This window comes from Mustela erminea, chromosome 4 (assembly GCF_009829155.1).
Source record: "Mustela erminea isolate mMusErm1 chromosome 4, mMusErm1.Pri, whole genome shotgun sequence".
Lineage (NCBI taxonomy): Eukaryota > Metazoa > Chordata > Mammalia > Carnivora > Mustelidae > Mustela > Mustela erminea.
This window is the reverse complement of record NC_045617.1, coordinates 88,576,302-88,599,947: the sequence shown is the minus strand read 5'-3', so window position 1 is coordinate 88,599,947 and position 23,646 is coordinate 88,576,302. Positions and strand designations below refer to the sequence as shown.

At 44.7% G+C, this 23,646-nt stretch overlaps 1 protein-coding gene and 1 pseudogene across 2 annotated transcripts in view; both read left to right on the top strand.

Moving 5' to 3' along the window:
- The window catches only part of MED20 (mediator complex subunit 20), a 154,089-nt gene that overhangs the window by 106,834 nt on the left and 23,609 nt on the right, over positions 1–23,646 (top strand). Inside the window, exons 1-5 of one of the 2 annotated variants that reach the window (XM_032339947.1) lie at positions 66–270; positions 2,777–2,931; positions 9,362–9,615; positions 11,482–11,986; positions 23,560–23,641. In XM_032339947.1, coding sequence (XP_032195838.1) covers positions 257–270; positions 2,777–2,931; positions 9,362–9,615; positions 11,482–11,697 — 639 coding nt within the window. In that variant the 5' untranslated portion in view covers positions 66–256 and the 3' untranslated portion in view covers positions 11,698–11,986; positions 23,560–23,641. Of the gene's footprint in view, positions 1–65; positions 271–2,776; positions 2,932–9,361; positions 9,616–11,481; positions 13,359–23,559; positions 23,642–23,646 lie in introns of those variants that run through there. The other variant, XM_032339946.1, reaches the window with a different exon arrangement.
- LOC116589508 lies at positions 15,851–15,983 on the top strand (annotated as a pseudogene).

Genomic DNA, 23,646 nt, shown 5'->3' with positions numbered 1-23,646 from the left:
CCCCAGACGTGAACTTCCCCAGCTGGAAGGCCGGGGCCCGGAGTTGAGCCGTGACGTCACTGGAGGCGTCACGGAGGAGGTGCGTAGACCTGCCCCCGCTCCTCGTGGGCGAGTCGACTGGACGCTCTGTTTTTACCTCATTTCCGGAGCACATCCCTCGTTAGAAGCTTGCATTAGGGTGGATTCGCCTAGTGTGGGCGGCCGGAGACCACTGTGATTCAACTGTTTGTTCCTTTCACCCTCCTGGCCCGGTACCATGGGAGTGACTTGGTAGGCCCGCAAGGGACTTTGAGGGGCGGCGTTTGGGGTCGGGAAGGGCCCTAAGGAGCCTCGAGTGTACCCGGGAGGAGGCTCGGGACCAGGGTCCGCGGTCCTCTACGAGCTGAGCAAGATGTCTTCGGAATGTGTGGGTGAGGGAGGCACTGTGAGGGTTGCGAATTCTCTGGGCTTGTTTGCTCAAAGATGCTTCCTTTCGTCCTGGAAGGCGGCAGGTAAAAGGTTTTGTCCCAGGAGCCCATCGGTGGTGAAACTCCTTCCTTTTTTTTCCTTCCCAGGAGGCCATCGGGCTGCCAGGGGTGGAATTTAAGCGTTGGAAATAGGTTGTCCGGACTGGGACCCAATCTGCAGGCGGGGCTAGAGGGGGTGCAGGATAGGCCACGGGGGAACCATCTTTTTTTTCAGGTTTTCTCCTGCCCCTCCCTGCGGCTACCTAATGAAGTTAGACCAGCCGGTGTCTGGTTCTGGTGTAGCCGTTTTAAGATCTTCAGTCTAAGGGGCGGGAGGGAGAAGCTGTTGGAGTCAGATGAGGGTTCCTACTGTGTTTAATTATATGATTGGACTAGTTTCTATGGACTTTTACTGACATGATATAAGTAGGGTGGCAGAGAAAGGTATGGGCCTTGGTAAGTATTAGCATGTTTCCAGTAAGAGAGGGCTGGAGCCTGGGATATCCTGAAGTCAATGGCCAGAGCCCGTGGGAACTACTTTTTCCGGTAGCTCTAGTTCTTACTGGCTAGTCCGTTACTGCACTTTTGTTTTCCATAGTGGACATCATGAGCCTTTTCTAAGTCTTCTTGTGTAAGGGGGAATTTGTGAGGGATGGAATGAAAAGTTTGCAGCATAGAGCCTTGGAACTCTGGAAGCCCCTGTTCTTTCAGTAGAAGACAAGAGAGGGAATGGGACCCTTAAGTTTTTCACACTCCTGGGACTTCTGACCCCTATAACATCAGTTTAGGGATTCTCTTATGTTTCTCAACAAGGCACATCATCTCATTGCTCGTGAGTGCCTTTTTCGATGGAGAGTTGTGACAATTTTTAGCAACAGCAGGACTTCCATTTTTATACCTTCATGTAGTTGATCATAAAGTTACGTGGTGTCTTCCAAAATTCAGTAACATGCAGTTTTTATATAGCTAGGTACCACATGCAGTAGTTTTTGTTTTCTTTTAAATTTATGTTTTTGCCTTAAAAACTTTTCAATAGGCAGCAACGTCTCCAGGGAAACAATCTAGTATAATGGATAAGAACACAAACACGGAGCCAGCCTGCTGGCTTCAAATCTTGCTACACCAAACCAAGCTCTGTGACCTTGTGCAAGTTACTCAATCCCTCTGTACTTCAGTTTCTTTGTTTGTAGCAAGGATATAAATAATAGCTCATTTATAGGGCTGTTGGGAGGATTCAAAGAGTTCATTTGTCTAAAGGCCTTTGGACCTGGTACATGGTTGATGCGAAATGATTGTTACCTACTACTCTAAAGGGGAAGCCAGTTTCACTTACCATAGAAGGAAATCTTGAAAATAACATTTTTATTTCATTGTTTTGATTTTATTCTTGTACGCACTGTCGCCTCTCATTCCTAAAGATTATAAACTTGAGGCTTGCTTTCTCTTGGATCCTAGGGCTGTTGAATACAATTTTCTGCATTGACGGAAATGTTCTATGACACCATTGTCTAATACACTAGCCTTCGGTCACATGTGGCTATTGAGCCTTTGAAATGTGGGTAGTGTAGCTGAAGAGTTGACTTTTTAATTTGACTTGTTTTATTAGTGTAAGTATAAATAGCCACATGCGGCTTGTGGCTACTGTTCTAGACAGTGCACATTCAAAGTGTTAGGGAAATGGTGTAAAGACATACTAACCCCAGATTGAGATTTTTCCCTATATAGTCAGAACTGAAGGAATCACAAAGGACATCCCTTTCTCATATGACCCAATGTTACGGATTGCTCAATCTCTACCACTTAAAACCTTCTCTTTTTTTTTTTTAAATGAGACTAATTTTTTAATCATTTTATTTTATTATTTTTTAAGATTTTATTTATTTATTTGACAGAGAGGGCGTACAAGTAGGCAGAGTGTCAGGCAGAGCGGGAGGGAGAAGCAGGCTCTCCACTGAGCAAGGAGCCTGATGTGACACTCTATCCCAGGACCCTGGGGTCATGACCTGAGCCAAAGGCAAATGCTTAATCGACTGAGCCATGCAGGCTCCCTTAAAACCTTCTCTTGAACATTGACATACATGTCCTGCTTGGGAAACATTGGTGTGATAGGGAGTTCACTGTACTGATGAGAGTGTCCTGAGACCTGTGTTCTAGTTCTCAGTGGAGCTCTCAGGAACTGTGAGCCTCTATTTCTTTGTCTTTAAAATGAGAGAGAGAGGATCAGGGTAACTCCTGGCCCTGAAGAGCTGTGATTCTGTGATTCTGAGTGAGTGGCTCAGTGAGTGCACCTAGGTCTCCGGGTACTGATGATTTGGTCCTCTCCCTTCCAGTGTGTCCCAGATGCCTGTGGCTGAGGGCAAGAGTGTCCAGCAGACGGTGGAGCTCCTCACCCGGAAATTGGAGATGCTTGGGGCAGAGAAGCAAGGAACATTTTGTGTGGATTGTGAGACCTACCACACAGCTGCCTCCACTCTTGGCAGCCAAGGTCAGTGAGATGGATCTGCAGGATGGCTGGAACCTCGCTTGGAGTTGATTGACATTCATGTTCATTGAAAAAAAAAATTTTTTTTCTCTATTGAAATCTTTATGCTCTTTTGCTAAGGGCGGTATTCTTGAACATGTGGCACATGTTTCTGAATGCATTAAATCTTGGTCCTTCATCTCTTAAGACTGGGCCGATGCTTTAGTCTTTTTGCACTTTGCACTTTTAAAGCTGTGATTCTCAGGTGATTGGTCACTGGCTAATGGCATCTAAGCATCTGGGTTACTTGGTAAAGGTGCAGAGTCCTGGGGCACCTGTGTGGCTCAGTCGATGAAGCATCCAACTCTTGATTTTGGCTCAGGAATCAAGTCCTGCATCAGGCTCCACACGGAGTACAGCATCTGCTTAGATTTCTCTCTCTCCTTCTCCCTCTTCCCTCCTTCTCACTCTCTAGCTCTCTCTCAAATAAGTAAATAAAATCTTAAAAAAAGAAAGGTGCAGAGTCCCGGCTCTCCTTACCACCTGATTGGTGCTATAGGCCTCATAATTACACTTCAGCCAGCTCCCTTGATGATCTTTACACACTCTTCAGTTTGAGAGAGACTCCTTTTAGGTCCGGAAGTCTATGATCCTTTCACAGCTTTAGAGTGTTTGAACTTCGTGCAGAAAGGCTTTCAGATTCCCACACCTAGTCAGTGGCATTGGATATCTCACTGGCATGACCTTGACCTTTTTTTTTTTTATTTTTATTTTTTTTAAAGAGTTATTTATTTATTTATTTGACAGACAGAGGTCACAAGTAGGCAGAGAGGCAGGCAGAGAGAGAGGAGGAAGCAGGCTCCCTGCCGAGCAGAGAGCCCGATGCGGGGCTCGATCCCAGGACCCTGGGATCATGACCTGAGCTGAAGGCAGAGGCTTTAACCCACTGAGCCACCAAGGTGCCCACAAAAGTTGATTTAAAGGTCAAGGTCAGGGGTGCCTGTGTGGCTCAGTGGGTTACGAGCCCCGCATCGGGCTCTCTGCTCGGCAGGGAGCCTGCTTCCTCCTCTCTCTCTGCCTGCCTCTCTGCCTACTTGTGACCTCTGTCTGTCAAATAAATAAATAAATAAAATCTTTAAAAAAAAAAAATCAACTTTTGTTTTAAGTATATTGAGATGGACTGTGGATGGTGATGGTAGGGAGGCAAAGAGAATCTTTCTTACTCTTCAAGTTTTTATTTAAATTCTAGTTAGTTAACCTACAGCGTATGTATGTAGTAGGAGTAGAATTTACTGATTTGTTGCTTACTGTAACAACGGGTGTTCATCACCCCATTTAGCCGCCACCCACTTCCCTTCTTCAATCCTGTTTGTTATCTATTGTTAAGAGTCTTTTATGGTGGGGTGTCTGGGTGGCTCACTTGTTTAGCGTCTGTCTTCGGCTCAGGTCATGATCCCAGGGTTCTGGGATCGAGCCCTACATCGGGCTTCCTGCTGAGCAGGGAGCCTGCTTCTCCCTCTCCCACTCCCCCTGTTTGTGTTTCCCTTTCTCGAAGTCTCTCTGTCAAATAAATAATAAAATCTTAAAAATAAAAAAGTCTTCGGGGCGCCTGGGTGGCTCAGTGGGTTAAAGCCTCTGCCTTTGGCTCAGGTCATGATCTCAGGGTCCTGGGATCGAGTCCCGCATCGGGCTCTCTGCTCAGCAGGGAGCCTGCTTCCTCCTCTCTCTCTCTCTGCCTTCATCTCTGCCTACTGTGATCTTTGTCTGTCAAATAAATAAATAAAATCTTTAAAAAAAAAAAAAGTCTTCTATGGTTTGCTCCTCCCTATCTCTTTTTTCCCCTCCTGTATGTTAAACTCTTTTGTTTCTTAAATTCTACATATGAATGAAATCATATTGTATTTGTCTTTCTCTGACTTACTTCACTTACCATAATATACTGTTTCTATCCATGTTGTTGCAGATCTCAAGATTTTTCTTTTTGATGGCTAATTAATATTCCATTATGCATCTCTGTAATATATGTAGATGTAGTAAATGTATAGACATATGTATATATAGATAGTAGATATGTATCTATACATCTCCCACATTTTTTTTGTCCGTGCATCAGTTGATGGACATTTGGGCTCTTTCCATAATTTGGCTATTGTTGATAATGCTGCTGTAAACATCAGGATGCTTGTACCTCTTCGAATCTGTACTTTTGTATCCTTTGGATAAATACCTAGTAGTGCAATTGCTGGGTCGTAGGGTAGTTTCTTAAATTCTTGAGAAACTCCATACTGTTTTCCCAGTGGCTATACCAGTTTGCATTCCCACCAACAGTGTAAGAGGGTTCCCCTTTCTCTACATCCTTGCCAGCATCTGTTGTTTCCTGTGTTAGAGAACGTTTGCATGTGAATTAGAGAGCCTGGGTTCTCTTAGTCTTGGCTCTGCATTAATTTGACCTGGGACAGTTCCAGAGCACAGAGGTTAGATCATGGAACCAGAGAACTAAGTCCTGGTCACATACTAAATGCAACTTATGGAAGTTCCACAACCTATAACGGTTTCTGTGCCAGTCATTAGCCTATTTCCCCTGTAGACCCATTCCCCATACTTTCCCTGTCATCAGCATTTGCCTGGCCCCTTTTAGTCACCTTTGGCCAGTGAGGGGCAGTGGGGAAGGCTAGAGGACCGAAGAAAGAGCACAGGATCTCCTCTCCTGCTTTGAGCAGTGTCTCCGGATGTGACTCTGTCTATCCCTTGGATTTAGCTCCTGCTGGGTGCCCCTTGTGCCTGGCTCGAATGACAACACATCCTTTCTTTTTCCTTTCAGACTTAGGGAAGCAGTAGCTTCCTACTGCTAATAGAAAGTATTTCTTATTTCTAATAAGCAGTATTATTTATTTTTATTTTTTTATTATTATTATTTTTTAAAAGATTTTATTTATTTATTTGACAGACAGAGATCTCAAGTAGTCAGAGAGGCAGGCAAAGGGAGAGAGGAGGAAGCAGACTCCCCAAGGAGCAGAGAGCCCGATGCGGGGCTTGATCCCAGAACCCTGGGATTATGACCTGAGCCGAAGGCAGAGCCTTAACCCACTGAGCCATCCAGGTGCCCCAGCAGTATTATTTCTTATAGTAGCTTCCTGTGCTGCTAATATTTGAGTGGCCTCACTGTTTGTTTTGTTTTTTTTGGTTTTCCCAACCCTGGTATTTTGTTTCCTGTATTAAATCCCCTCTGATGAGGGGCGCCTGGGTGGCTCAGTGGGTTGAAGCCTTTGCCTTCAGCTCGGGTCGTGTTCCCAGGGTCCTGGGATCAAGCCCCACGTAGGCCTCTCTGCTCGGCGAGGAGCCTGCTTCCTCCTCTCTTTGCCTGCCTCTCCGTCTACTTGTGATCTCTAGCTGTCAAATAAATAAATAAAACTTAAAAAAAAAAAATCCCCTCTGATGAAACTATTTGCTACATGGTCTGTTTCTGTATCTTCCCAGGACTGTTCTATCATAGTACTGATCCCCTAGTGTTGTGGTCATTAAATAAGTTGTGTGGTCATTAAATAATATATGCAAAGTACTTAGAACTGAGGTTGTCATGTAGTGTTTAATAAATAAGAGCTCTGCTGAATTTCATCATCAGTAAAATCACAGTGTTACCATTAGTTTTACCTTCAGTAGGAAGGATGTAGGAATTGAAAGAGAGAACAGTTACGAAGGCATTTGGAAAACTAAACATTTGTGCACAGATATAAGATGGCATACGTATCTATGAAACTACCTGTCAGAGGCTCTGTTTCCTGATTTGACCTTTACTTTTTAAGGAGCTACAGTCTAGGTGGGGCGAGGACACATTGGTAGCAGACAGTGGGGTGGAATGGAAGGAGCAATAGACTTGAGGTCAGAAGGCCCGGATTGGAGTTCCACTTCTGCTCCTTGCTGACTCTGTGCCTTTAGATCACAAGTTCTCATGTGAGCCAGCATTAACATTACCGAGAGAGCTCGTTAGCACAGGTTGTGGGGTACCTCCCAGACTTTTCCACTCAGTATCAGCCAGGGCACAGAATCCACATTTTCAACAAGTGCCCAGGCGGTGGCGCTGCTGCTGCTGTTGCTGGTCCAGAATCCTATAGGCTTCATTTTCCTTGTATGTAAAAGGGGGAGAGTAACACTGGTTCTGCTTGCTTCACAAGTTTGTGCTGATATAAAGATACTTTTTAAAAAAAGATTTATTTATTTGAGAGAGAGAGAAAGCACAAGCTGGGGGAGAGAAAGAGGGCAAAGCAGACTATGAAGGGCTTGATCCCAGGATCCTGAGATCATAACCTGAGCCAAAAGCAGACTCTTAGGGGTGCCTGGATTAATAAGCCTCTGCCTTCAGCTCAGGTCATGATCTTAGGGTCCTGGGATTGAGCTCTGGGCTCTCTGCTCAGCAGGGAGCCTGCTCCCCCCCACCCCTGCCTGCCTTTCTGCCTGCTTGTGATCTCTGTCTGTCAAATAAATAAATAAAATCTTTCAAAAAAAAAAAAAAAAAAGCAGACACTCAGCCAACTAAGCCACCCAGGCATCCCCAAAGATACTTTATTTTGATTTAAAAAATACTATTGTTTGTAAACAATTGGCAGTGCCTTCTTCATTAAAAACAAAAACAAAAACAAAAACCTTAGCTGACTTTCAAAATATTTTTAAGACAGTAAGAACTCCTGCAGACTCCTATAGTATGAATTAGTTACAGTGAGTTTGCACAAGAACAGAATGACAGATCATCTTTGGGTACTTTTGTTTTTTTTGCACTGGACTTGGCAGGAGGTGAAAGGTATGCATTGGCAGCAGGTGGTCAGGAGGGACGTGGGGGGCAGTTGGCACAGAGCCTGTTGAGATTTGGAAGTGGCAGCAGAATGGAGGCCTGTGTAGAGCTGTCTCCACCCCATCTTCTCTTTACCACTGTTAAACTCTCATTCCTGCCTAGGATGTCTTTCCTCCTCCGTGCGGCTGAACTCTATCCTCTCCTCATTTCATAGTTCAGGTCCTGTTTTCTCCATGAAAGTTTTTCCTGCTGATACTTGCACAATTTGATCTCTTTCTGCTCTGATCTTCCTTCCAAGAAGACTTCTGGTCTGTCCCATGTAAGCATTTTGGTCTTACAGTCTCTTTAAAAGTTTTTCACTTGTCTTTATTTTTTTTTCTTAAAGATTTTTATTTATTTATTTGAGAGAGAAAGAGTGAAAGAGCAGTTGGGAGGAGCAGAGGGAGAGAAAAAGGGAGAAGCAGACCTCCACCTGAGCAGGAAGCCTGACGTGGGGCTCGATCCCAGGACCTTGGCATCATGACCTGAGCTAGAGACAGATGTTTAACTGACCAAGCCACCCAGGTGTCCCTCACCTGTCTTTAATGAGAGCATCAGCTTCCTGGGCCAAGTGCTAAGTCCTCCACTTGCATTGCCTCTTAAACTCTTGCAAAAAATATTGGGGATAGGGACGCCTGGGTGGCTCAGTGGGTTAAGCCGCTGCCTTCAGCTCAGGTCATGATCCCAGGGTCCTGGGATCGAGTCCCGCATGGGCTCCTTGATCGGCAGGGAGCCAGCTTCTCTCTCTGCCTCTGCCTGCTGGTATGTGTGCGCGCTCTCTCTCTCTCTCTCTCCTTCTGCCTGACAAATAAACAAATGAAATATTTTTAAAAAACTAAAAAAAAATATTAGGGATAGTTAAGTACTTAATAAATATTTTATAGTTAAGTCTTAATAAATACTTGGGATTGTGGTAGTCTATCCATTGATTCTTGTTGTATATGAGAGGGGGATTTTGCTTTCCATTTTCAGTTAACCAAATATATGTAGCTTTTCTTTCTTGCAGAAAATCTCTAGTAGTAATCATCAGTGAGAAAACTCATTTCTCAGAGAAATCACCCAAATCAGCTAATACTTTAAAGCACTCCAAGGGTTTGGGCACCTGGATGGCTCAGTCGGTTAAGCATTTGTCTTCAGTTCATGATGCCAGGGTCCTGGGATCAAGTTCTGCATCCACCTTCCTGCTCATCGAGGAATCTGCTTCTCCCTGTACTGTTCCCCTCTGCTTGTGCACGTGCATTCTCTCTTTCACTCTCTCTCTCTAATAAATAAAATCTTTTTTTTGCTAAAGATTTTATTTGACATCAAGCATCCATCTAGGAGATCATCTCTCAACCTAAGAACTAAACTGTTACTAGCTCTATCAAAATTCCCCTGTGGTCCTCACGTTTTCTGTAGGTTTTCTGTAGAGCTGGGTTTTACCACATGCTGCCTTGCCTGCCATTCTTCTCTCTTCCTCTTTGAAAAAGAGTGTTGGTGAGGGGAATTCCACCCTCCACCCCTGGCCATTGCCCTCCAAGATGGCTGAGGTAATGGCAGATTGCCATCTGGCCCTGTTGCGCACATTTGACTCTATCCCGGGATTTGAGGATGAAGATTTTGATGCTGATAGGCTCTCTTTCCCTGCAGGTCAGGCTGGGAAGCTGATGTACGTGATGCACAACTCAGAGTACCCTCTGAGCTGCTTCGCCCTCTTTGAGAATGGCCCTTGGCTTATTGCCGACACCAACTTCGACGTGCTCATGGTGAAACTCAAGGGCTTCTTCCAGAGTGCCAAGGCCAGCAAGATTGAGACACGGGGTACCCGTTACCAGTACTGTGACTTCCTAGTAAAGGTGGGCACAGTCACCATGGGGCCCAGTGCTCGGGGAATCTCCGTAGAGGTAAGACCTTGGGGAAGCAGGAGTATTGTGTGCTGAAGCGCTGCTCAGCAGAGGGCCCTGTAGGTTTTCTCACCCCTCTGAATGCAGACAGGCACTTATGCCTTCCTCATCCCTGTCTCCAGGGCCTGTGTGCTCCTCTGTCCCTGTGGCCTTTACCTTTTCTTCAATCATTCAGGCTCTGGTCCATGATGGGAATGGGACGCTGGGGTCAGAGCAGATAGAAAGCTTAGGAGGGCTGGCTTGCTGGAGAAGAGAAGGGATAGTCAAGGGACCAGTCACCCATCACAAGGACTGGAGCAAACCAGGGCAACTTTTTGTGCAGGAACTTTTGGGAGGTGGGCCCTAAATCACGTGTCTACATAGTTTTTCCATAGTACAACTTAAGATAGGTCACAAAGGTTGTGTAGCAAGATGAGCTTTTCCTTTTGACATGCTGTCGACTTTCTTGCATGGTAGAAAGAGGTGTGTGTTGTGGGGGGAGACTTCATCTCTGAGGTGTATACTGGAAACCACAAAGAATGTGGCAATAGCTGGCTTTGGGACCAGTGAAATTCCTCAGTCTACCACATGCCCAGCACTGTGTGAGATTCAAAAAAAAAAACCAAAAAAACAGGTGAGCTACAGGGGCCTGCCTTTTGAAAACGTATGATAGTAAATGAGCAAAGCTGAAACAAAGTGTTTTTGAAGTTAGTCTGTAAGACATTCCCCGGGCACAGATTGCTCTGGGAATTCAGGCCAATGAGAACACTGCTGACTTTGAAGATTGGGATGCTTTCTTCAGGAGTAGCATGTAAAGAGGGACTTAAAATGTAGAGATATGGGGATAGATGAGACTCAGAAAGCATTCCAGGTAGAGAAAAGGGCCTTAGCAGTAATTACTGTTCTGAAACTCCAGGGACCCCTGTGACCAAGATTTCCTGACCCCTTTTGGCTTGTGATACACCTCGCATTTGCTGAGACCCACTGGGAACCCACTGGGAACCCACTGTCTGCCTGTCCTTCATATTTCCAGCTTTTTTTTTTTTTTTTTAAAGATTTTATTTATTTATTTGACAGAGAGAGAGATCACAAATAGGCAGAGAGACAGACAGAGAGAGAGATGAGGAGAAGCAGGCTCCCTGCTGAGCAGAGAGCCCCATGCGGGACTCGATCCCAGGCCCCTGGGATCATGACCTGAGCCGAAGGCAGAGGCTTAACCCACCGAGCCACCCAGGCGCCCCATTTCCAGCTTTATAGTACAAATATATCCCAGTTCTTTCTTTACGTGTTTTTCCTCATGGTTACTAATTATTTTCCTTGCCATCTTTCCAGTGAAAAAATAGGAGAAAGGATTGAGAAAGTGTAAGATGTTTCTCCTTTGGCCCTTGCCACATTGGTGGGGAAATTACTTCTTAGGGTCAGGTGGGGTCCATTGTGGGGGTAATGTTTGGTCTTAAAGAGACCTAAGAGCATGTGTGTCTGCTTTGCCCCCTGTGGACACACACACAGATACATACACACTTTTACATTCTCTTGTTCTTCATTTTCTGTCAGAATTTTCCTGAGCTCTCCTTGGATGTTCATGCACCATAGCAGGGACTGTACAGTTCTGAGATCATCAGAAGGGGCCTGTATCCTGTCCTGGGTCTTGTGGGTGGGGGCTGTGGGTCGATAATTCCCAAGATGAGACTGTCAGAGATCCCTAAAGGGAATGTGGAATTCCTGGTGCGTGGCTTGAGTTTTTCCTGTGGAGCAATACTGTTAGAAGGTGTGTGTCTTTGGCTTGGGGTTGGAGAAGATGGGAGCAGGGGGCAAGAGGTGCAAGAGAAGCAGAAGACCTCATTCTTGCCTGCACTCACCTTTGTTCTCTGTTCTTTTGGTTCCCAGGTGGAGTATGGCCCCTGTGTGGTAGCTAGCGACTGCTGGAGCCTGCTGCTCGAGTTCCTACAGAGTTTTCTAGGCAGCCACACACCAGGGGCTCCCGCAGTGTTTGGAAACAGACACGATGCCGTCTATGGCCCAGCAGATACCATGATCCAGTACATGGAACTCTTCAATAAGATCCGCAAGCAGCAGCAGGTGCCAGTGGCTGGGATTCGTTAGTGACTGGTGGCTGCCTAGCTGAGCTCTGTTACCAGGGGGTCGGTGCAGGAAGAGCAGGGGCTGCACCCTGAGACCCCTGGACCCCAGAAACCCAGGGCAGACATGGAGGCTTCTCTCCCTCCTCTCAGCTGTGACTTTTGTTCTGGGGATCTGGACTCCCCTCCCCTGACCCTCACACACAGCCCCCCGGCAGCTGCTTCACCCTACGCCTTACTGGACTTGGCCTGTTCTCAAGAATGGTAATTACGAAGAATGGAGAAGTGTGGAGCTTTCCTGCTTTAGGGAAAAGGTAGGACAGGGCTGTCCCTGCCCAGTGTTGGTGGGAAAGCAGTCTGTATCTCCAGCTGTTGCAGATTTGGCCTAGGTCCACAGTGGATGGACTGGGCTGGGCTGTGCTGAGCTGGGCTGTAATAAAGGCCTCTTCCTCTACTCCAGGGATGCAGTTGGGCCTCTCCTGGAGAAGGAGTAGAAGGCATAACTTGGTGTGATGGCTGTCATTTCTTGACCTGTTTGCTGAAGTGAACTGTGAGTTGACTTTTCTAGGATACTGCCGGAGTACTTTGGAGTTTCCCTCTGGCATCTTTCTGTTCTGTTGTGAATGAGGTTGAGCTGTAAGCCAAGCTGCTGTAACAAAGAGAACCTAAAGTACAGTGGCTCCTGGTAGAAGGTTCTTCTCTCTTCTGATAGTACAGATGTAATCAAATGGTCTGGGGCAGATTTAATTATACACAGTCACCAGGACCTTGGGTTCCTTCTGTCTTGTTCAGCCAACTTTGGGGTGTTGACCTTGCCCACCAGGTCAAAGCAGACTCATCAGTTCCGTGTCTGCAATACACCAGGGAAAGAGAGAGCAAAGCACTTTCTTTTTAAAGGAAATGACCTGGAGTCCCTCAAATCAGTGTGGCCACACTTTGCTGAAAGGGGCGCTGGGACATAGAGCCTCTTACTTCAGTGACCATGTGTCCAGTTAAAACCCTGGGGCTTCCATGACTAAAAGATGAAGGAGAAAATGGATGTGGGGGCCTAGTCAGGGGCCTCTGCTACATGGAGCTCAATGGATGTGCCCAGGAGGGCCCTTGGTGGTTATTTTGGAGAGCACCCCCGGTAACGGAGTTATTTGTCAATCGCATTGGGTTAGGGCAGGTGCCAGAGCCACTCGTGAGTTTCCCTGGCTTAGTCATGCTGGGTAGTCCATTCCGCCCCCCTTGCCTAAGGGTTCACGGCATCCTGAGCTCTTTGTCCTTGTTTCATTTGAGGCTCCAAGCTGCTCATTGAACTTACATCGCCTGCTCAACCAACTCAGGCTGCAGAAATGTTCACTTGGGCTAACATTGATATATACAGGCAGGAATGGTCTGAGGAAACACTTTAACGAATTTTACCACAGAGCTGTCCTCAAGGATACTGTCCCTCACTGCAGGTACCTCAGAGAAATTAGTTTTAGATCAGACGCCTCTGCAACAGGAATCGGGAGACCGTCACATTTCCCTTGTAGATTTGGCTGGCAGGAAGCTCGGGTAACTTCAACTGCAGGACCTGCTGCCTGTACTTTTTGTTTTCCTTTGCCCCTGGCTTTTTTGTTTGGTTCTTTCTTCTGTTTTTGCTTTTTAAAATTGAGGTGTGTTTTAGATGTCATTTACAGAATAAAATGCATACATAGATCTTGTGTTTTTGGCCCTCTGATTTATATTTGCTCTCGTCCAGCTTTATCTGTGTTTTTCTATAGACTCCCTCAAAGCTTTTGTGAGATGAGACGGCATTTTGAAAACATACAGAAATAGAGTGTGATAAATGTGATTCAAGACGTATGCATTTTACGGAGGGGTTCTGTGCTCTAAAAGTAAAGAAGAGTATAAACTCCCTAACTGTAGTTTGCCTTTTGATGCAATCTTGGCTCATACATTTCCTCATACTGTTCCCTTATTTCGAGCATACATTTAACCAAAGTCAAGTCCAGGGGACACCAGACCGGGCTTTATGAACTGCCACATTGGGTACTTCTGTCCACTCTTGTTCTTTGTGTCAATTAAAAAAAGTTTATCCTTATAAAAGGCAGGTAATGCAATATATTTCTTCATTTAACATATATGGCTCCTCTAGTGAGGTTGCCAAAACTGAACTGGTAACTAGTTGGAAGGGTCCAGATGTCATCTAGCTTTTGTGTGCAAGTCGGAATGGGACTTTCAAGAGTTGTTGAGGATTGTCAGTGTATCATTTTTGAAAGTTCAGGTTGAATGAAAGCTTAGGAGCATTGGTATAAATTTAAGGAAAAAAGGGCATGGTGATCCTCATTTTATAAATGATAACTTAAATGTGGCTAGTTAATGGAGATACCATGTGTTTGGTTTTAAATCTGATGTGGTTCCTTCTTTGCTAGATCTGTCTTCCTGAGTCTCCTGCCTCTGCTTGCAGAGGCTTTTCCCTTCTTCCCATCTGTATCCACCCCAAAAGAGCAGAAACTGGGTTCTAAGACCCTGCTAACATGTCGGCTTGGTGAGTACCTTTGTCAGAGCTCTGCAGCAAAGCTGTGGGACTCCACTAGTCTTCCTTTTTTGGGAGACGGGGAGGTGGGGCTCCCACATAGGTCATGCTGAGAGAGGAGGCTGCAGTTGGGACCGAACTCCAGACTTAGGACCCGTAGCTGCTATCATGTGTCTAAGTGTGGCTCCTGGGCCTGTGTGTGGTGCCAGGTTATTTTAGGTGGAATGTGGAAAACACTTTTCTGTTAGTCCTTACGTCTTATTCTAATGTGTATTAGAAAAAAGCAGAACTAGCACTTTATTCCTTAGGATGAGAGTAAGTTTTTAAAGAAGAACTATTGAGTTCTTGAACTATTGAGTTCTTGCGCAAATGATACCTGTAGATGGCAAACCCTGGGATGGCAGAAGGCAAATGCTGGGATTTGGGGAACCCTGTATTCTACCTGTGTCTAGCCCATCACTTGTATCCATTCATGGTTCCTGCACTGGCTGTGCCCTCCTCCTATGTCCCCTGCTCTTGTGATTCTCTGTACTCCTGTTCCCAGGCTGCCTCCTGCTTGCTTGCCTCAGATCTTGAGTACCGAGTGGTCAGTCACGTTTCCCCGCCATCTCTTGGTGTTCTTGCTCCTCTGAAGGAATACCTAGAGACTGACCACTGGTCTCCACTACCAGGTCAGCCCTAGCCCAGTATGTCCAGTATTCATTCATGGGGCTTCAGTGAGATTTTTCTTTTCTGAATCCTGGATGATAAAGGAAAGCAGTTAGAAATTCCCACCTCCTCATGCCCTCCAGGTGTCAAGAGTGGAGACTCTGTGAACATAGGAAGGGCAATAGGCTGAACATTTTGAAGCTGTGCATATAGTAGATCTGGAGCTAGGTGGGGCTGATGGGTGGTACATACCTGTGATTCCCAGTATTGTCTTTCCCTTACAACAGCCTCCCTCTCTGTATCTGCCGCTGTCTGGACCCCTTGCACTGCAGGCCCCAGTCACAAGTGCCATGTGGCATGGCTAAAACCAGTTGTATCACAAATTTGGTCCTCTCCTAGGGGTTGGTATCTTTGGACTTTGAGCAGTCCCTTCTTGGGGATGGACTCTCCCCCAAGGTGAGTTTCTGCCATTGTGTAGAGCATTCCAAAATCAGTCTCTTGGATTACAAGGGATTCTTAAGGTCACCTCGTTTGACCATGATTCAGGACTCAGATCTTTACATCATCCCTCCTGGGGGTCATGCAGCCTTCACTTGGCCTCATCTAGGGAAATCCCTTCCCTGTGTATTCCATTGCTTTTCTCAGTAACTGAGACAAATGCAAAACAAGCCTATTCTTTCCCTCCCGGATCATGGAGACTGTATTGTGCTTAATGAGGGAGTTTTTTCTTAGTTGTGCAAGAGTGTCAGCGGACGATGACTCTCAATTAGCAGTTTGAACTTAGGGCAGCCTAAGCCCCGAGGGGAGCCCTGAGAGGATGAAGATGCCTCAAACTCTGTGTGTGTATATGTGTGTAGTTTGGGGGGAATAGGATTTGTAGGGTTCATTAGAGGATCTCAAAGATCTGTGACCTATAAGAGGGTCTCTAAAAGAGCAGATCCTGAAGGGAAACAGGAAGGCAAAGGTAAAGCAGATGTGAAATACATCCTGCTGGCTTATCATATGCATTTATATGTCCTGTATAAGTTTTGCGCAGTGGCAGTATCGTAGCCAATGAGGTTTATCCGAGGCGCGATTATTGCTATATGTCCTATATATAAATATATGTGTCTTCTGTCCCAAAGACAGAATTCAGTATTGGAAATCTGTCATGTAGGAAGGGCAAAGCTAGGGATGTGGAGGTGACAGGTATTCCAAGGCTGCTACTAAAGGAGAGAGAGCACTGGTTTAGAAGACAGGTAGCTAGCTGGGTGCTGGCCATAGTACTGTCCTGAACCTGCTTTGTAACCAGTCAAGTTGGCCTTTCTGGGTCTCATCTGTAAAGTGGGAATAAATGATGCCCACTACCCATTTTTCTTTTTTTTTTTTTTTAAAGATTTTTTTTTATTTGTTTGTTATTGGACAGAGAGAGATCACAAGGAGGCAGAGAGGCAGGCAGAGAGAGAGGAGGAAGCAGGCTCCCCACTGAGCAGAGCGCCTGATGCGGGGCTCGATCCCAGAACCTTGGGATCATGAACTGAGCTGAAGGCAGAGGCTTAACCCACTGAGCCACCCAGGCGCCCCCCACTACCCATTTTTCATAGGCTTGTTGAGAGGCTCAAAGGAGAGTAGATGTCAAAAGCTTTGTAGGTAAGGAGACACTCTCTCTGCTCTTGCTTCTTTTTAATGGTGCTGAAGGTACTGGTGCTTGATTAGGATGTTTAAGCTGGGATATTATGGGGGCACCTGGCTGGCTCAGTTGGAAGAGCATGCGGCTCTTGATCTCGTGGTTATGAGTTTGAGTCCCATGCTGGGAATAGAGATTACTTAAAAATAAAATCTTTAAAGAAAAAAGTGGGGAAGTTACGGGGTCATACTGCTTGGTGGCAAGTTAAAATTCTCCCCCAGTGGAAAGAATGCTGTTGTCATAGACAACGAGCAGTGAGAGAGGGTCCCAAGAAAGTATACAATAGTACAGGTATATTTTTTAAACAGATCAGTGAGCACAGTGTATGGCCCATCTCTGGAGCACTGACCTCTATTTTTAATACCTACAGTGATAAGATTTTACTTATTCTACAAACTGAAGGGAAAGAGGCTCTGCTTAAAAAATAAATAAATAAAAAAGTTGGGGCGGAATTGACTCTATCTTCTTTGTGGAACATACCCATCCCTGTTTCCCCTCATTTCCCAGGCCTTAGTTGTGCCTGTCTCTGAACTGTGTTTATGTGGTGCCATGTGTATTGTAATCATGCGCATTACCAGTTGTGCCTTTAAAGGAAGCTCAGTGTTTGATTCTATTTTCCATTTTTGTTGAACCATTGATGTTCTTAACTCTGAAACTACACTAAAACCTTTTTGTTAGCTATGCTGCATAGCCTTCGCATATTTGGATTATCCAAAATAGTCTTTTTATTCTGCTTCCATCTAATAGACAATTCTCAAACTCTTTAGTCTCAGGACTCCTTGGTGCTTTTAAAAGTTCCAAAGACCTTTTGTTTATGTAGGTTATACCTATTGATATTTGCCTTATTAAAACTTATGAGAAAAAGAAGGTATTCATTTAAAGATAAAATAAGTCCAATGCATCTTAACATATTTTAATGAAAAATGACTTTTTTTTTCAAGCAAAAAACTTACAAAAGTGACATTGTTTTATATCTTTGCAAATCTCTTGAATGTCTGGTGTAATTGAAGACAGTGGATTCTCATACCTGTTCTTCATTTAGTCTATTAAAATTTGTCATTTTGATTGAAGAGTGTGACTCCAGCCTCACAGATGTGTAGTTGGAAAAGGGGAGGGGTATTTTAACAATCTTGACACATAATTGTGCATATTCTTTGAAACTACATCGCAACTCTGCTGTTAGTTGCAATGCAGAATCTCAAATTCTATCAGTAAACTTTTTGTACTCTGTTATATAATAATATATAATAATATTCATTGGTTTATTTTGTACCTGAAGGGATCTTTTACTGATACCTGATTTTCTAGCATCATGCATTGGTCGTTTGGAAAACATTGCAGATCTTTTAGGTGCTGACACATTTTGTTATACAAGAGAAAAAAATCATATTAACATCACCACTGTTATCATCAGGAAAGTCTTGTGAGGCTATTAAGTTCACAGTGGCAGTTACAGGTTTACAAAATTTGAAGTTTTTCTTGAGAGCTTGAGTTTCATCATTGCTAACAAGTGCTGTCAGGCTCACTTTATCTTTGAGAAAGTCTCTGTCAGACACCCAGAGCTGACAAAATAGAGTTTTTCTGTTAGCTTTCTTTCAAGTAAAAATGGTATTCCATGAAGAAAGTTACTAATTCAGCTCAAAATGCAGAGAAATTGCACAAGTGCTCTTCCTCAAGAGAAAGATGGTACTTAGGTAAGAAATAGAAGCACTTTATGCATATGTCCATTTAATCATGTAGAATAGTATTGAAAAGATGGGTACTTAAAATAATTTTTAGTATTTCATCAAAGATTTCTAAAGTGAAACAAGTTTTATTTTTTCCTGTGAGTGGGTGACAGTGAAGAGGACATTGATAGCACAGTTCAGTGCTGTTGCCTTGATACATGCTAAGGCAGCAGTAATTTTATCCATTGTTACTTTTTTTTCCATCAGTGCAAATGTCATCACTTTGACAAAACCAAATAATGTCTTATTATGATGAAAATAGTTGTGATCTCAGGGACCCTGTGAAAGTGTGTCAGGGCTCCACAGGCCACACTTTGAGAACCGCTGATCCAATATATGCTCAGGGCACTGAGAATCTTTTCCCCTTAGATTGCTATTCTGAGAACACACTCCTTCCTTCAGAAGTCTTAGGTGTTCCAAAACCTCTCAATAAAAGCACCTATTATGTGTGGGGCACTTTGCTAAGGAATTAACATTGAAAAAGGTACAATCTTGAATCTCCAAAAATTTGGGGGGTGGGTGTTTGGGGAGCAAGGGGAGAAAACTGCTAATAAGAGTTAAAATGTAAGATAAGATTTTTAAAAAGAATTAAAGGTGATAGGCAACAAAGGGAATGCCAAATTTTTAGACCCTACTTTGAGCTCATGAACCACATGGCAAATATTCATCAAATCAACCGCGGAGTCCTTTCCTTCCATCATCAAACCTCTTAAAAATGGCCAGGTTAATTACCTTTAGACCTGTTTTTACACTTATGTAAGCTTGGCTGCAGGCATTGTAGTTTCATGCTTACACATGCACTGGCTGTTTCTCCCTTCTAATTTTGCTGTTCTTGAGCTTTTGTGCTTATTTATTTCATATTGACAAGTGTGTAGCCTTGAGCCACTGTAGCTGTTAACTCAGATGTTTGTTTTCTTTGTCCTTCTATTTACATGTAAGCCTTTACCTGCTTTAGCCATGTGTTGAGTGATGTAACAGTGTTGGTCTGGTATCTGTAAACTGGGTGGGTGGGGGTGAAACGTCACCTCCCCCAATTTATGTCAGAACAATGCAGCCTCTGGAGGAAATCTTTAAGACTAGTAGAAATAGCCGCTGTTGTTTCCCTGTGGTCTGCATCCCTACGATCTGCTGAACTTCTTAAGTTTTTGGCTGTGAGCCTCTTCCTTGGGGGGATTTCCATAAAACAGCTGGGTCCCGCCTGGGTCATCAGTGTCAAAAGTCAGACACGTGCTCACTGTCTGGTAGCCAATAGTAACTTTTGCAAACGCAGCCTCAGGAAACCCCAGGGTTCGGAGGCTGCTGCTTTCGGAACGACAATGTTAGCAATCACTTAGTCTTTTAACAGAATAAAACAAAAACATAGGATAGTGACAAAGGCTTCCACCCGTGGCAGTGGAGAGAGATGTTAAAGGAGCTCCAAAAAGTGTGTGGGGAACTAGTGTAGATGGAATTCCTTCCCTGTTCCGCGGGCTGAAGTGCTGGGGAGAAGGGGGCGGAGATGGGCTCGGAGAGTCTGGCCCTTTAAGGAGGAGGGACAGCCTTAAGACTCTGTACCTTTAAGAGTCTCTTTGTCTGGAAACCTCCTTATTTACCCTGCTGTGCTTCAACCAAACTTCGACCCGCGATTCACAACGCCCTTCTACGCCGCCGCCCCTTACGCCAGGCTCAAATCGGCCGCACGTTTGTGGCTAACCCTAAACTTTGCGCCCGCAGCGCGAACCTTCGGAGAGGCAGTCTGTGCCGGGGTCGGGGCCGAACGCTGCGCCGTTGGCGCAATGCGGGGTCCGGGGGGCGGGGCTCAAGCGGGCGGGCCAATGGGCGGGCAGGGGGCGGGGCCGTGTTCGGTTGTCTCGCGCCCTGGTGACAGCTCGCGCGTGCTGATGATGGCGGTAAATAGAGGGGGGGTCGGGGAGGGGGCGGAGGAGGTAGGGAGGCAGCCAAGGGGGTAGCTCCAGGGGGTGGGGGGACGGGGACCGGGGAGGACGCGACGGCCAGGGAGCCTGTTCTAAGACTCGGAGGCGGGGACAGGAGTCTCCGGCACACTGGCCCTCCCCTTTAAAGAAGCCAAATCCTCACACACCGGGTGAGGGGCGACAAAGGCGGCGCGCGCCTCGCGGGCGGGAGGAGCGGCGGCAGGGGGCGGGACCGCGGCGCCGGCGGGCTGGGGGCGCCCGGGGCGGGGGCCGGCGGAGGCGAGAGCCGGCAGTCGGGGCGCGCCAGAGCATTATTTTGGCGGGGTGGGTTACGACTGGGTTGGGGGTTAAAAAAAAAAAAAAAAAGCCTTGAGAGGAGAAGCGAAGGAAGGCTTAGGGGCTGTGGGGGGAACGGATCTAAGAATGAGATGAGGAGGATTAAGGGGAGAAAGGGTTAGAAGGCAGGGAGAGGAGGAGTAAGAAAAAGCCAACCAAGGAGGTAGAAAGGAGGCAAAACCCAGGGTGGGTGTTAAGGAAGCCAGCAGGGAATGAGGTTAGGAAGACCCGGTCTGGGGTTAGGTTTAAGAGCAGGGGTTTGAGGACGAGAGCTTTATAGGGAATGGTAGCAGGGTGAGGGTGCTGGGGGGAAGAGTTGGAAGTGGAAGGCTAGGAGGGGCAGAGCTGGGGTGCTAGTTGGGAGTAGAGGAGAGAGGGTGATGAAGAGCCAGACGTGACAAGGGTGTGAACTAGTGCAGAGCGAGAGGAGCTGAGGGACTAGGACCCGAGGTGGGGTGGGAATCGCGAGGTTCTGAGAAAGGTATGGGTTAGTGGGTGGGCGATGGGTGTAAATTCTTGAAAGTGAGGGAGGGTGAAATAAATACTGGACGAGTACCAGGTGGAGTTAGGAATTAGCGTAGTGGAAGGGTGAATGGAAACAGATGAGAGGTGAGGCGTTTATAGGGCAATTCTGGGGCCAGACAAGCTGAAAGGAGAAAAGAGTAAGGGTGTAAAGGAGTGATGGCGGTCTGGGACATGGTAACTGGGGAATTGTGTTAATTGACTAGGTTCAGCCAGATCCAAGGTAAAAACAGTGAGGTGGAGAGACAGGGCTAAAAGGGGATGGTGAGAGAAGCAAGGAAGAGATGGGCCCTGGGATTTAAAGGATGAGATGGGGTGTAAGGGAAGAGAATAGGATTAAGGGAAGCTGGAGAAGTCCTGCTAGATGAAGAACTGGACTAGACTGTGCAGGAGTGGGAATCAAATGTGCAGGTTGTGGGGAGATGTTCCAGAAAGTCTGCATGGGTCAGGGCACAGATGCTATAGTGAAGGATCAAGTGTAGGGAGCCTTTGGTGCAGAAGAGGAGGAACCATGGTGAGTGAACAGAGACCTAGAGATAGGAGTAAACACTGAAAAGTAAGAGTGGAGGTTGGGGAGCAGTGGTGGGTGTTTGCAGGAAAGGAGTTCTTTGTTGAGAAGAGAACTGTGTGTTGAAATTGTGGGTCCTTTTGTCTACAAAAGTAGGAAATTCCAGAAACCTGTCTTTCTCTTCAAGGCATCATGAATCTGCTTTCACCTCTTATTGCTTTTAATTCGACTTTCATGTCTACTTTGAAAAGATGAGACCCATTTTGATTTGATTTTGTTCTTCTGTGAATGATGAAGGATCAACTGGATGCTGAAAACCTCTGCATTTCGCTAGTATTGTGATGATGGGAATACAGGTTTTATTTACTTACAGTATGGCTCTTCCTGTGTGGTGTGATAGTGTTGTGTTGTAACAGGGTGTACCTGACAGCACTGAGCAGAGTGCTTTAGCCACAGCACATTCATTTTCAATGGAGAGCCTACTGTTGTTGAGATAGAGAAGGATGAGCATCTTTTTGTTTTGATTAACCAACCAGATTTCTGCCTAATTGTTTTTTGGTGGCTGGAGAATATTGAGAAATCATTTCAGAAGAGAGCAAATAACCAACTAGGGAAGTTTGCTGAGGAAGAGATTTAAATCAGGACTGTGAGGGCTTTGAGTTCCTAAGCTGCCTTTAGCTTTATGTGGGGCCTTTCACACTGTAGTGGGTGACTTACTCATTAACTAAATGGAATAAAGAAAGGGAAATTTGTAGAACAGTGGAGGATTTTAGAGTGGGACTTCTTTTTTAGGTTAAGTAGTGAATTTTTGAGGGTTTTTTTTTTTTTTTTTTTTTTTTTTTTAATCATGAAAAAGCCTCCATACAATAATGCAGTGCCTTGGACAGCTCCACTGCCTCTCCTCTTTTGTAGTTGTGAATAAAGAAGGCCATATTAATATTAATTTCCTAGAAGCTTTTGATTTTTAAGACACTTCTGGAAATACAAAGGAAGATGAGAAATTTGGGACAAAATTTAGATTATTCTTACTATTTTGTTTGATGATATTTATTCTGAAGCTTTTACATTTAGTTACGAATGTGAATGATTATTACTTTTTATTTGATAGTTCCAAAGGATAGCTATAATTTACTTAAGGAAAAAATGCAAACCGATCTTGAGAATCTTATTTGTGGTTATTTTATTAGTATACTTTCGGATATATAAAGATAACTTTTTTCCAAAGTTGTATAAATTTTGAATTGCCACCGTTTTATGGTTTTTTTTTTTTTTTCGTTTTATGGGTTTTTGTGTAAATGGCAAAGATGATAGCATTTGTAACAACAAACTTATATTTTGATTAGTGGTTATCAGAATCACTGATGTTCATTTCTGTCAGTTTAGAATCTAAAATCTATCTGGATTCAGCTTCTGTGTTCATGGATTCTGGATTCTCTTAAGCAGATGGTCAAGGTGACTACATTGATTTTGTAATTTAATAGAAGATTTTTAGAAATTACTATTTTTGCTGCTAAATTTTAAGAGGATTAGTCTGAAATGTAAACTTTTGAGCTGAAGAGTAACTGATGTGGGGCACCTGTTTCTGTAGGATGTTTGTGCATATTCCCTTCCTGTCTAGATAAGTTTGGTATTACTAGTAGGTTGTACTCTGTTTATGGTTTTGCTGTTTTTGTAATGTAATTGTTTTATATTTGATGTCTTCATGTAAATAATTTTAGACTTATTTGATGTTGGTGAAGAAGGGAAAAAGTCTGTTGGGTTCTGTCTTTTGTCTCTATCTGCCGCAGTAATGTGCTAAATACACTGATTCTTATTGGGAATGATTGTTTCTCAGTTGATATTTCTAAAACTGAAAATGGGTAATCTTTTGGTTCAGATAATACTATTCATCAATAAGGACTCAGTGATAAATGTAAGCTTTGTTTTCATTTGCTCAAGTGAACTCAGTTGAACTTTATTTTGGTTATAATCTTGTTTGCTAAGCAAAAAACTTTTAAATTCTGTGTTCAGATTTGGGTGAGTAGGTTTTACATACTTAAATGTTTTTCTGATTAATTGTAGATTCTTTGGATGGGAAGAGACCTTGAAAGGACCTCTAGTTTATCCTGCAACTTCAGTCAATATCCCACTTAAATCATCCCAGGTAGA